General features: G+C 38.1%; 1 protein-coding gene across 1 annotated transcript; it reads left to right on the top strand.

The window, feature by feature from the left end:
• The first annotated feature begins 1,543 nt into the window (after positions 1–1,543).
• LOC122071304 (dynamin-like protein ARC5) lies at positions 1,544–12,328 on the top strand. Its single transcript, XM_042635632.1, has 17 exons — positions 1,544–2,004; positions 4,121–4,285; positions 4,422–4,544; positions 4,699–4,920; positions 5,670–5,803; positions 5,899–5,991; positions 6,226–6,289; positions 6,524–6,572; positions 6,752–6,834; positions 7,590–7,747; positions 7,843–7,903; positions 8,840–8,902; positions 9,035–9,135; positions 10,782–10,839; positions 10,951–11,301; positions 11,512–11,676; positions 11,760–12,328. Exons 1-17 carry the CDS (start codon positions 1,672–1,674, stop codon positions 11,853–11,855), a joined length of 2,319 nt encoding a protein of 772 aa, XP_042491566.1. The 5' UTR covers positions 1,544–1,671; the 3' UTR covers positions 11,856–12,328.
• The last annotated feature ends 848 nt before the right edge of the window (positions 12,329–13,176 follow it).

A 13,176-nucleotide genomic window follows, 5' to 3' on the forward strand; every position in this document is an offset into this window, starting at 1 on the left:
CACCATATTGCACATCTTCCATATCTGCCATAGAACAGAAGACCATACAATATGAAAACCATTAAACACGGCACATTCTTATACCAAAGAAAAAGAAAGTTAAGCCAATCTTTAAACTCTCCTCCATGAAATCCATTAGTATTGAAACGAATACTATTATGAAGTAGGTTAGGGTCAGTTTTGATCCAGCTGGTTGAGCGTAACCAGTACCTTAAGCCCTTCCCAGCATAGAGCTTCAAAGCTTCATGGACTTGCAAAGCATGTCCATATGAGAATCAAACTCAAAGCGGGCATATTGGTAGTCAAGTTACCAATATTGTGGATATTGCTATCTGGGCTACGAAGGCTTTTGGTACTGATGAGCACATGGCAATGATGGTAAAACTTAGTTTTTGTGCTACTATTCACTATATTTGGTGGGAGAGGAACATGAGAATGTTCCAAAATAAAGTTAGGACTAGACCTCAATTGGTTGCAGTAATAAAAGACTGATGTAGTCTCAAAATGTTCTTTTATATTATTGCCGACCCTTCCAACTGTTAGAAATCAGAAGATGGCTGTAAATTGGGGTTTGAATGTTAAGTGGAAGAACAAAGTCCCAAAAATGTGCTCATGGACCAATCCGCCTACTTCAATGGTGGCTCTTCATTGTGATGGTGCTCTGAATAATGGAAGAACATCTTATGGTGGTCTAATTCGTGACTCCAAAGGCGGACTGATCTTTGCTTTTGTAGGAGGAAGTGCTGATTTGTGAGTCCTTACTATGGAGCTCTATGCCATATATAGGGGGATTTCTTTGTGTATCGAGAAGGGGCCGCTTCATGTCTCTATTCGGTCTGACTCCATGCTTGCTGTGAACATTTTGAATGAAAAAATAGTTGGTCCATGGAATGTCTAGATTTTGAAGAGTAAGATTCTTGTCTTAATGCATTCTCTAGCTAGAAAGGAGTTTATTCATGTGTGGAGGAAAGCAAATCAACCGACAGATCTTGTAGCTTCCATCAATACTAGTATGGCTGAATTGATCTTCTAACCCTCGGATTTCCCTACAAATCTTCTAGACCTTGTAAGAGGTGATAGGGATCATGAAGTTTATTATAGAATGTAAGGATCCCCTCCCCTAGAACTTTATCTTGTTATTTGATTCCATTTGTTGATGGGGGGCTGTCCCCCATGAGAGTTGTGGGGCCCGATCCTTTCTTTAGTCTTGTCTAATAAGAGATTATAGGGCTATCATTTTTTCTGTAAATTTTTTCTCTTTTTTCTTCTTTACAATACATACCACTTGCCTCAACCCCACCACCACCACCGCTCCACCCCCACCCCAACCCCCACCCCCACGCCCCCAAAAAAAAAAAAAATCTCAAGGCGGGCCAAACAATCAGTTTGGGCTAATGCACTTGGGCTAGCCCGGCTCAATGTGCACTTAGCCACTGGTAAACTCCGTATATACGTGTCAAAATAGGATCATACTATATTTAAACGTCCAGGTAAACGTACGTGCAGGGGATCTATTCTCACACGGGATTTCTCATTATGAGCGCAGACTCGACAAACTCTCACGACTCTTTTCCAAAATGGCGAAATCCTAATTCTTACCGTTCGATTTCCATCCGAAAACCACTTCTTCTTCTAACCTCTGAACTGAATTCTTAACACACACACACAGAGATGGAGACGGATGAAGGGTCTCTGAGAGGAGACTTGGAAAGTCAATCGAGACTATACGAGGCGTACAACGAGCTCCATGGACTGGCACAGGAGTTCGAGACCCCCTTCGATGCACCGGCAGTGTTAGTGGTGGGTCACCAGACTGACGGTAAGAGCGCATTGGTGGAAGCTCTCATGGGTTTCCAGTTCAACCATGTGGGTGGTGGCACCAAGACCAGGCGGCCCATTACCCTTCACATGAAGTACGATCCTGACTGCGAACTCCCACTATGTCGCCTCGTCTCTGACACAGACCTTACCATCGCCGAGGAGAAATCGCTTCAAGAAATCCAAGTAAGGATAATAAGGATATAGTTCCAGACTACGCTTATTTGAAGTTTAATCGAAAACCCAGATGATGATTATGAACCCTGTTCTACTTCTAGCTATAAATTCATGTCATTTCAGTGACTGGTTCAGATTTCGTTTTTTTTTTTTTTGTTTTAATTGCAGACCCAAGCTGTTTCTTTTTGTCTAGACGTGAAATTCTTTACCAATTTGATAATGTAGCTTAGATTGATGCAGTTTGAACTATCAGAGAGGCAAATGGGGTGGGACTGGCCACCTAAAAGATCTGATTTTTTGTTTTGTATTCTTCAGTCCACGCATTTGACTATAGTAGAAATTGATTATGTGTTCTTGACACTATCATCATGAAAATTAACGAGGTCAATAGATGTAAGGGCTGCTATAACGGCTACAACAGCCTTTGTTCCTGACATTTTGTTTCAATTTGTTCTCAATTGTCGAGTATTGTGTGTTAAATAGCTACCGTTCTTTCCATGGAGCTACCATTGCAGTGTAATCATCTATTTGGCCTCATGTCTTGAAGAAACTATACAGTTCTTGTAGCATTTGACTATTCCAAGAAATTGGTATAACAGTCTTTATTGCTAAGTCCATTATCTTTTCATACAATGTAACTATGAAGAATGATATTCTTTTTTTTGGATCGATGCCTACTCTTTAGAAAGGGGGGGGGGTGTAACAGGCTAACAGCCGGCTTGAACTTGAGACCCTCCTGGTGAGCATGGGCTTAGCACACCACAGCTTCACCAACTGCGCTAGGCAGCTGTTGTTAGTGGATTAATTGGAACGATATGTTATTTCATCAGTTTTGACGACTGCAGATTGTTGTAACTTTATAACTGGTACTAAAGTTGGTGATTCAGAAATTGTGTCTTGAATTGTCACTTTGCAGCACAGTTACAGGATCCTTTCTTTTTTCCCTTCTCTGCCTGTAATATATCAGATTCTAAATCAGTAACTGAAGCCTATTGCTGCTTATTCAGTCATTTAAAAAAAAAGGGTCACATTCATGTCAAAAACTATTAAAAGGTGGTTAGGTTCATGTGATAAAGGCCCTCACACCGATTTCATTGGTCAAATTTTGGTTCCAACCAAGTAACTCAAGTACCTTGAGATTGGCTTCTAACTTTGAAGTGACAGTAAAATCACAGAAATGCCACTAGATTTCTTTACAAGTGAAATGGAACTCTTGTAACTTATGAAACTTTAAACTCAATTTTTAACTCCTTCCCATGCTTTTTTCAGGCTGAAACTTGACAGCTGAGATGGGAGAGGGGTCATCTAGTCGATGGACCCACTTGTGCCCATTCAAATTGTACCATGTGGCTGGAAATTGTGAACTTATTAGATGAGGCATATCAAGAACTTTGTGACACTAAGATGTACTTATTTTGTTGCTACTTTTATTGGAATATAATCCTATTACTTAAAAAAAGTGGAAAACCTTCCCTTTTTTGCCAAGATATTTTATATTTATGATGGCACATCGACTGTGATTTTTAGAGCAGTTACTCCTCACAAATTTCTTACATGTCCATGTTTCATGTTGGACATGTCAGGATTTAGATTTTTTCTCCTGCATAAAAGATATTCGATCGATGTACTTATTTTGTGGGAGCAGTTTGAGGTTGCCTTTCTCCTTAATTTATTTTAGATGTTTTCCTATGATTTTCTCTATTATACATAATACACATGACTACATCCATTTATGTGCTAGCAATAATTTCACTACCCTGTTTTTGGACTTTGGATGTTGGTGTGTCAGACACACTGTATATAACTCAACACATTTGAATTATATCTGTTTCCTTAGGTTATCAAATTTCAATATTTTGCATCAGAAACTTTGATTTCAGATTAGAAATATGTAATTTATCAGGAAAAAGAGAGAGAAAACTTATTGTATGGAGTGATTGCCTGGAATTTAGGGACAAGCCTTTCTCATCATCATCTTAATTTTTTTTTTCCTGCATAATGATGATTCTTGTCTTATTTCCAGCGTAATTGCTTTTCATTATGCTGTTTTCTTTACATGAACTGACACAATTTAGTTCTAATTCCTTTTTCCTTTTGACTTCTGAACTTTTTCAATTCTGTGTAGGCTTACATTGAAGCTGAAAACATGAGGTTGGAGCATGAACCTTGTCAATTCTCGGCCAAGGAAATAATTATTAAAATAGAGTATAAGTATTGTCCAAACCTTACCATAATAGATACACCAGGCCTTGTTGCTCCAGCTCCAGGTCGGAAGAATCGGGCTTTACAGGTGCATTGTGAGATTTTAGTATTCATGTTAAAAGATTTGAAATAAAAAAAAAAATTTATTTAGCTTGTCTATTTTTAATACTATTAAACTTGTTCTACTTTCACTGTTTTGGGTTTAATCTGTGTTGACTTTTTAGGGACAAGCTCGTGCAGTAGAGTCGCTTGTCCGTGCTAAGATGCAGCATAAAGAGTTGATCATATTATGTCTTGAAGATTGTAGCGATTGGAGTAATGCTACCACAAGGAGGGTGGTGATGCAAGTACGTGTGTCTTTCTAGTTGTAGATTTTACCTATCATTTCTGTTCTCTTCCTATGCTTATCAAGTAAAATTGATTATTATAGGATTGAAAAAGACTGATATGAGGTTTCTATGTTATGTTAAACTTTAATTTCCTTTCATTGATCATGTGTAGATTGACCCGGAACTGTCAAGGACAGTGATTGTCTCAACAAAGCTTGACACTAAAATACCTCAATTTGCACGTTCTTCAGATGTGGAGGTTTTTCTTAAACCACCTCCTCGTACTCTTGATGGGTGCATATTGGGTGACTCTCCATTCTTTACATCTGTGCCATCTGGAAGAGTTGGTGCTGGACATGAATTTGTTTACAGATCCAATAATGAGTTTAAGCAGGTTCACCTTCTAGAATTCTTTTCATATTTTGCAACATTATGGTGAACATATTGCGATGCTAATAATACACTATTTACGTGATTTGGTTGGTTATGACTGATGCTATAGCAAAAATTTGTATTAGCTTTATTTATTTGTCCTCCCTATGTCTTCTTACCCCTGAAACTGTAGTTATATACTTATCATCTGTTGTTCCTGATGTTGTAGATTTCTTTGGGAATCGGTTATTTCTATTGAAGTTCCTATCTCTTTCTCAAATGTTGTTGTGGTTTTTACCGTTGTCAAATGAACACTTGAATTCTTCTGATGTTAATTTCGCTACTGAACTCCTTCTGATGTTTCTACGCGTCTTTATGTAGATTATCATTCAATTCAGTTTTACTTCCATTTGGAAAAAAAAATCACTGCTGGTCAATATTAATGTTGTTTAGGATACTGAGTCTGGTACTTTGCTGCATCAAGTGTGTTACTAACACTCGTACTTAGTAATGTAGGATGCCCTTTCTTGATTCAGCCACATTAAATTTGAGATTGGCAGCATAGGATGTCCAAACCCTGGAAATTAGAATTGAAACTTTGTTTGTTTTCTAACTTTATTGAATTGTAAAACCTTCATTTGATTAGAGCATCAGTGTCTCTGAAGATAATGCATATTATGCATCTCTTAAAGTTTGAACATATTTGTTTTCGTTCAAAATCACTGAATGTCTTTTGAAGTTATTGAATTGCTTCTATGTTTCTTAATGCAGGCTGTTTTTTTGAGGGAGATGGAAGATGTTACTTATTTGGAGGAGAAGTTAGGGAGGCCTCTGTCAAAAGAAGAAAGAAGCAGAATAGGTGTAAGCAGCCTTAGATTATTTTTGGAAGAATTACTACAGAAAAGGTACAGAGGTTTTCTTGTTTCATCTGATTATGTTTCAGCAATTTCAATTTCCATGTTCTCTACATTGAAACTTTCATGTGAAACATCTTGGTAAGGTATATGGACAATGTCCCATCGATCATTCCGCTTCTTGAGAAAGAGTATCGGAGCACGAGAAGAAAGCTAAAGGAAACAAATCAGGAACTCAGGTCTGTAGCTTTGTATACCAAAATTTGAAGCATTATATGGTACTAGTGAATGTGAAATTGAGGATAAATTTCTCTGCCTCTCAACATGCTGAAAACTTTGGTCTTGTTCTTAGACCTTTTTGTTGAAACAATTATTCTTTTGTTGTTTTGATTTAGAGTTGTAAACAATAAAACGATTGGTGGGGCAAACAGAGGCTAATGTTTGCTATATGACTTTTGTTTATTTATATGCAGCAATTGGGATGAAGTAAAATTAAAGGAGAAAGGAAGAGCGTTTCATGATCTTTTTCTGACCAAGGTTTCTACCGTTTGGGCCATTTAATTAGAGGATGACCAAAGATTGCTCAATTTGTTTTAGCCAACATGATATTTGTTTTTCCTCATTTGATGTATCCATTATGCTCCTGCCAAGGATTTTACTCTAGATAACAACATTCACATCAGGAAATATAGGTGTAATGAATTTGTCAAACTGGTCATGATCTTTTACCTTGCGGAATTTCAGCTGACTCTGGTATTTCCTATTCCTCAGTTGTCATTGCTATTGAAGGGGACAGTGGTTGCGCCTCCGGATAAATTTGGTAAATTGATCTTGATGGTCTGCTTTTGAAAATTGTTAGCAAATGGTAGATGCTAGTGTTTCTACTGCTGTAAATGCAACATGCGTGAACATTTACTTCATTTTTCTTATTTAGTTTATTTTGTGAACTTTTGGTAGTTAAGCAGAAAGAATTTATGGTGGTTATTTGCTTTGTCACAGGTGAAACATTACAAGATGAGAGAGTTAATGGGGGAGCATTTACTTGCTCTGATGGTCTCCAATTCCCACATAAGTTAATACCTGTAAGTATTAGCACTGGAAACCATGAAACCTCTTGATCCCTATATATGTCTTTTATAAAATATAATATCATGGAAGTTTCGGTACATGTTCAACGTTTGAGGTGCTTTGTTTTGCTTTATCAAGTTTCAGCTTTTGTACATGATATTTTTTCCTGTTTGATTCTCATAGTTCTGTTTTGGAAAAAAAAACTAAAAAAAAGGGGCAGTTTTGGAAATTGAGGGAGTTGGAAGTGTTAGGAATTAACAACGCAGCGAACACTGATTTGCAAAAGAAAAACAAAAGAGAATCACACACTCACACAGAACACACTAATTTACTTGGTTTACCCAAGATGGGCAACGTCCACGGCCAAGCGATAACCAGAGTTTCTACTATTCTAATGAAGAAATTTACAAAACCATGACCTCTCACACCTCCTTCTGAGATAACCCCCTATATATAGCGTTTTATGCATTACATAGGGAAACCTTAGTCCCTGAAAGTACAAAACTACCCCTAGTATAAATGACTCCAAAAATTTTTTTTCGGGGAGCTCCGCACCCCTACACCCCCCTGGGCAGGGGGGCTGCCTGCCCCCCTTGCATCCCCCATGGCCCTTCATGGGGGAAGTATCACCAGTAATACCTGGATTAAACTGAGATCAGGCTTCACCAATCAGAGGAAGTTACCTAATCCATAAAAGCATAATCTTATTGTCGTGGCCTTCTGAGGTTTGATGATGTGTATGTAGTAACTGGAATGATTCTGTACTTAGAATGCTGGAATGCGTCTCTATGGTGGTGCACAATATCATCGTGCAATGGCAGAATTCCGTTTCGTGGTTGGAGGAATTAAGTGTCCTCCAATTACTCGGGAAGAGATTGTTAATGCATGTGGAGTTGAAGATATCCATGACGGGACAAACTATTCTAGGTATCGATGGTTTCCAGCTTGATCTCCTTCCAAAATTTCAAATGTTTTTTCTTTTATACTGCAACAAACTTATGGTTTTCGAACCACTTAAACAGGACTGCTTGTGTGATCGCTGTTGCAAAGGCTCGTGAGACATTCGAACCCTTTCTTCATCAGGTAAAATGTTCATCTTATCTTTTCTTTGGCTCTTTATGATTTGAGTTCATCGTCTATTGAACCCATACCATGCCAGTGCCGTATTTTAAAAACCATTAGGATATATTTTTGCATGACAGAACAACTAAGCAGTGTTTTTTTCCATTTTATGTATAGTTGCTACTGAAGCTTGTAAGCAACAGTGATATACTAAAGGAATGAACTCTTTATCGTCTTTAATATTTGTTGAGAGCATGTTGGTGATCATCATCTTCTTTAGCAGAATGTATGGCTCTAGATTACATTGTTGTATTCTCTTTACCCCATGAACCTGTAAGAAAGTGTTTGATGCTTTTTCATGCCTATACTAATGCCAAACCTTTGGTGTGATTTGTCTGAAATCACTTTCTCAAAAGAAATCTTATCATCCCTCGTAACTACTGAGCTTCCATCGTACTACTGTTGCCTCATAGATATCAGAGCTTTCATTTAAGGATTTGAAGTTTGACTTTAGCCATATCATTCCCTGCCTATAGTTATGTTGGTTGTGGATGAAAAATCTTGGAAGGGTGGTCAATTCAGTCTATTTACTTGTATCACTCATCCAATTGAGTGCACTCTTAGCCATGTACTTCTCTTTATGGTGAGCCCATGGTATCATCTTTGTGTTTTGCCTAGCATTTTGTAGTCATCAAATTTTGAATATTTACATCATTCTTCATATAGATTATGTCAGAATCATTTTTCTCCATTAAATTCCAAAATTTCTAGGGGATTGTACCTTTTAAGCCCTGTGCACATACAAGTATGCTTGAGCCCATATGTGGTTGTATGACTTTTGTTCTTCTTATTATGTGTTATCTCCTGTTAAAGAAATAATAAATTTCCTACTATGGCAACTCAATTTCTCATCGATTTTGTATGTTCTATTGCTGAAATGTTCTTTCCTTTTTACAGCTGGGCCTTAGGCTCGTGCACATATTAAAAAGATTGCTTCCTATCTCTGTTTATCTTCTTCAGGTATAAGATTTGTTTGGTGAATTTTGGTCATACATATACTCAACTTCCTCAATTATCGTGAGATAGATTTTTGCTCTGCTTGTAGAATTAACTAACCCATTCCCCCACCTCTTTTGACTGTTTTTCCAACAGAAAGATGGTGAATATCTCAGTGGCCATGAAGTGTTTCTGAGGCGTGTTGAGTTTGCATTCAATAATTTTGCAGAATCCACGGAACGAGCTTGCCGTGAAAAGTTAGTTATATGCCTCGATTTTAAACTTGTAATTGAGTTTTGATTTTAACAAAAAAGGTAATTAAGTGTTGACTTTTTATATTGATAAGTATACTTTAACCATTGGGTGAACTTTATTGAAAGTTGTTTGTTGTTTCACTGTTTTAAGAACCATTAAACCAAAATTTGTGACTACCTGAATTAGAATGACCTATAAATATATGTTACGAACCTCTCCTCCTCTGGCTGGTCCCCTCCCCGCTCCTCTCCTCCTCTGGATGATCTGTGGTCGTCCCTTCCTCCCATCCCTCCTGGACATTGAGGAAGAGATGACAAAGTCCTCTGGAAGCCCTCTCTAACGGGCTCCTTCACTTCGGCCTTTGCCTGGGAATTTTTTCGTACCAAATCTCCTACCGTCCCTTGGCATAAGTTAGTATGGTTCAAAGGCCACATCCCCTGCCACACCTTCACCGCCTGGCGTGCCCTCACCGATTGCCTCCCCACCCAATCTTTTTTCATCCACAGACACATTCAGGTCTCTCCTTCCTATTGACTCTGCTGGAACAATTCTGAAGATGTCAACCACCTCTTCTTTTCTTGCCCCTTCTCCGACTCAGTCTGGAAGAAGGCTCTCAAATCCATTTGGCCCAACCCGAGACCTACTTTGCCCTTCTCCAGGGAATGGATATGGATTGATATGACTTTTAGCAGCACTACCTTGTGTGACACTATAGGGAAGCTCACATTTGCAACAACTATCAACCACATTTGGATGGAGAGAAACCTTAGAAGATGGACTTCCAACTCTCGTTCCTTTGAAAGGATTTGGAAAGCCATTTACTTTGAGGTAAGTTCCAAACTTGGCACCCTCAGGCCCAGACCTGTCAGAGACACCACAAGGAACAGGCATATTGTTGCCTTCTAGAGTCTTCCTCCCTCCTCCATATCTCCTCCTGCTCCCCCCCCCACCTTGATTGTATCCCATTAGTTGGGTTTTCTGGCCCTTGATGTATTGTTGCTCCCACTTCGGTATTGCCCCCCCCCTTGATTTCCCTTTTGTTTTCCTTTTCCCTTGTACATTCTTTCTCTTGATAATGAATTGATTTATTCATCAAAAAAAAAAAAAAAAAGAACCTCATTTATCTATCCTGTAATTTTTCTTTGCCTTGCTCTTGAACTAAACTAAACTAAACCGAGACTTATCCCAGTTAATTGGGTTGATATACTTCGCTTTTGAACTGAAGCATACTATATTGTTAAATATCTTTTTTTTTTTTTTTTCTTATATTAATTTATTCTACATTTCAACCAAACTTCTTAAATTAATGGACCATGTTTCTTAAGGTTTTACCTATTTCTGTTTTCCCCTTTCTCAGTTATGTAACTTCTGATTGAACTCCTACTAATTGATAATGTTCCCATGAACATTCTGTTACATCATCCTTTCCACCAAAGAACTATGAGTTACTGTTCTGTCCTAGAACTATGAGTTACTGTTCTCATGGCACTTGACCCTAAAGTATGTCCTTTGATTGATCTGGGACATAAGTAACACATTAAAGTGGGCTTCCTGTGGAAAAGCTGTTAATTTTCTTAAATATCTGAGTGGATTTTTTCTTACCTTTCACTTATCCATGCTCTCACTGTTGCATATAATCTTGTTGCAGATGCATGGAGGATTTGGTGAGTACCACCCGTTATGTCACATGGTCACTCCATAATAAGGTTAGAAAGCTAATTTGTAGTAGAAGTGTGTGCACTTCTGTGTATTCTGTTACGGTTTGACTTGGCTGCAGGTGAAGTTAACGTGCTTCTCATTTATAATCTAATTTGCAGAATCGTGCCGGATTGCGTCAGTTCTTAGACTCTTTTGCTGGCTCCGAACAATCCACTTTAAGTAGTAATGCTACTGTGGCTTCTGTTCCTCAAGAGCCATCCTTTGGACAAGCTGTGAATGACAGCAAGCATGATAGTAGGCCTAGAGCAGATGTAAAGCTTAGTCATTTGGCTTCAGGCATTGACTCAAGCACTTGCTTTCAGACAACAGAGACGAGGCTTGCTGATCTTTTGGACAGCACACTGTGGAATCGGAAGCTTGCTCCCTCATCTGAAAGGATTGTTTATGCCTTGGTACAACAGATATTCCATGGCATTAGAGAATATTTCTTGGCTTCCACAGAACTAAAGGTTGATAATTATATTTGCTATTTTTTTTTTCTCAGTAGTTTCGGATAACATTTTTATACTTTTCAAGTTGGTGAATAATAATATGATATGCCAATTTGTCTACATTTCAAGGGAAACATCCAACTAAACGATAAGTTAGTTTCACCATTGGTAATATAACCTTTTGATAGCTTAGATCATATGCTTTATGTTTTTCATTTTCTGCTGCAGTTCAACTGTTTTCTTCTAATGCCGGTAGTTGACAAGTTGCCTGCGCTTCTTCGGGAAGACTTGGAATCTGCTTTTGCCGATGACTTGGATAATATCTTTGACATTACTCACTTGCAACACTCACTGGGACAGCGTAAGCGAGACTTGGAAGTTGAGCTGAAACGGGTATTTTTCTTGCAGCTGCTTCTTCCTCTATTAAACCTTGGGCTTCTTCTATTTGCTGATCTTCTTGGCTGTTGGCTTTGCAGATACAAAGGCTCAAAGAAAAATTCAGACAAATACATGAGCAGCTCAGCTCCCATCAGATTAGGGCAAGGATGAAGGAGGTTCTAGTGCTTCCCTGACCTAGCTTTGACAACAAAATGCCAAATTTATTCCACGTTCATATGCACCAACCCATCAATATGTTAGAACTTTTAATTGATTTCTATTGTTGATTGCTGCAGTAGTAGTTTTTTCTGTGCCTGTTCGAAGTCTGGGTTACTTAAGTTAGCAGCAAGTACTTGAGGCCCCAGCCATACCCTTCAGTCATGGATTTTTTTGAATTCCCTGCTTCTACCTTTCCTAAATGGAGCAGAGTGGCAGGATGGATAGAATTTCTGTATCCATGGATGACAATTTCCACATCACCTGTCGTCAGATACGAACACAACTTGGGATTACAGGGTTTGGGTTGATGGAGATTTGACACGTTGAGTTGACCCGTTTGACATGAGTTTTTAATATTAATCTATGTTTTTTATATGTAATACCTTAACATTGATGAAATGTATAGCTTAGTGTTTTGGCATATATATATTGGGCCTGAAATTTTGTCTTTCTTGATCCATCATTACCCATTGACCTAAACTTACCATAAACATGATATGTTAGTGGGTTGATACAAACTCTGACATGAGTTTTGCAATGCAAGACTGATAGGGAGAGGAGTTGAAAAGAAGGGAGTGGGGAAAAATGGTACATATTGTGTCTTTGATTGGGCTATATTGATTCTAAATTCATGGTTCAATTTGGAATATTGATTCTGAATTCTGGTTTCAATTTGGGATCGTGTTTGAAAGGCCATTATAAGATGGATTTGGAAGTCAAATTTTAGAATTGGACCCAAAATCCAGAACTGAACTTCAGGCTAATTCTTGGATGCGAGGTTTTTCAAGAATTGGACTTTGGCCAATCAAGAGCAGGCGTTTCTTCTTGTACTGTAGATACCTAAACATGGAAAAGCTGAGACAGTAGTAGGGCTGATCAACTTGAATATACCAATTTTGATGTTAATGGTGGCTATGGAAGGACTTGATTAGAAAAGGGATTTCGTTCATTGAATCTAGAAATTAAGATATAATTAATTAATGAGACAGTAATCCTTCTATTCTGCGATTGATCTATTTGTTGCCCTAGAATTACCGAAGTTGAAATAACCTACGTATTTATGGAAGGAAATTTAATTGCTACCCAGGATGCAAAACTGTGGCATCTAAAGAAGTAGAATCTTGAGGGTATTTGGAAAATATTATAATCTAAGAGGGTATTTGTGAATCCTAGGGAGAAGTGAATTATTCTTTTTCTTTGGGTGCCAGTAGAGGTTAAGTGGCAGCCAAATCTTTTTCCGTAATATGCAAATCAGCGGATGCATTCCTCTCCTCATCTGAAAATACTTTACCTCCC

This window comes from Macadamia integrifolia, chromosome 2 (assembly GCF_013358625.1).
Source record: "Macadamia integrifolia cultivar HAES 741 chromosome 2, SCU_Mint_v3, whole genome shotgun sequence".
Lineage (NCBI taxonomy): Eukaryota > Viridiplantae > Streptophyta > Magnoliopsida > Proteales > Proteaceae > Macadamia > Macadamia integrifolia.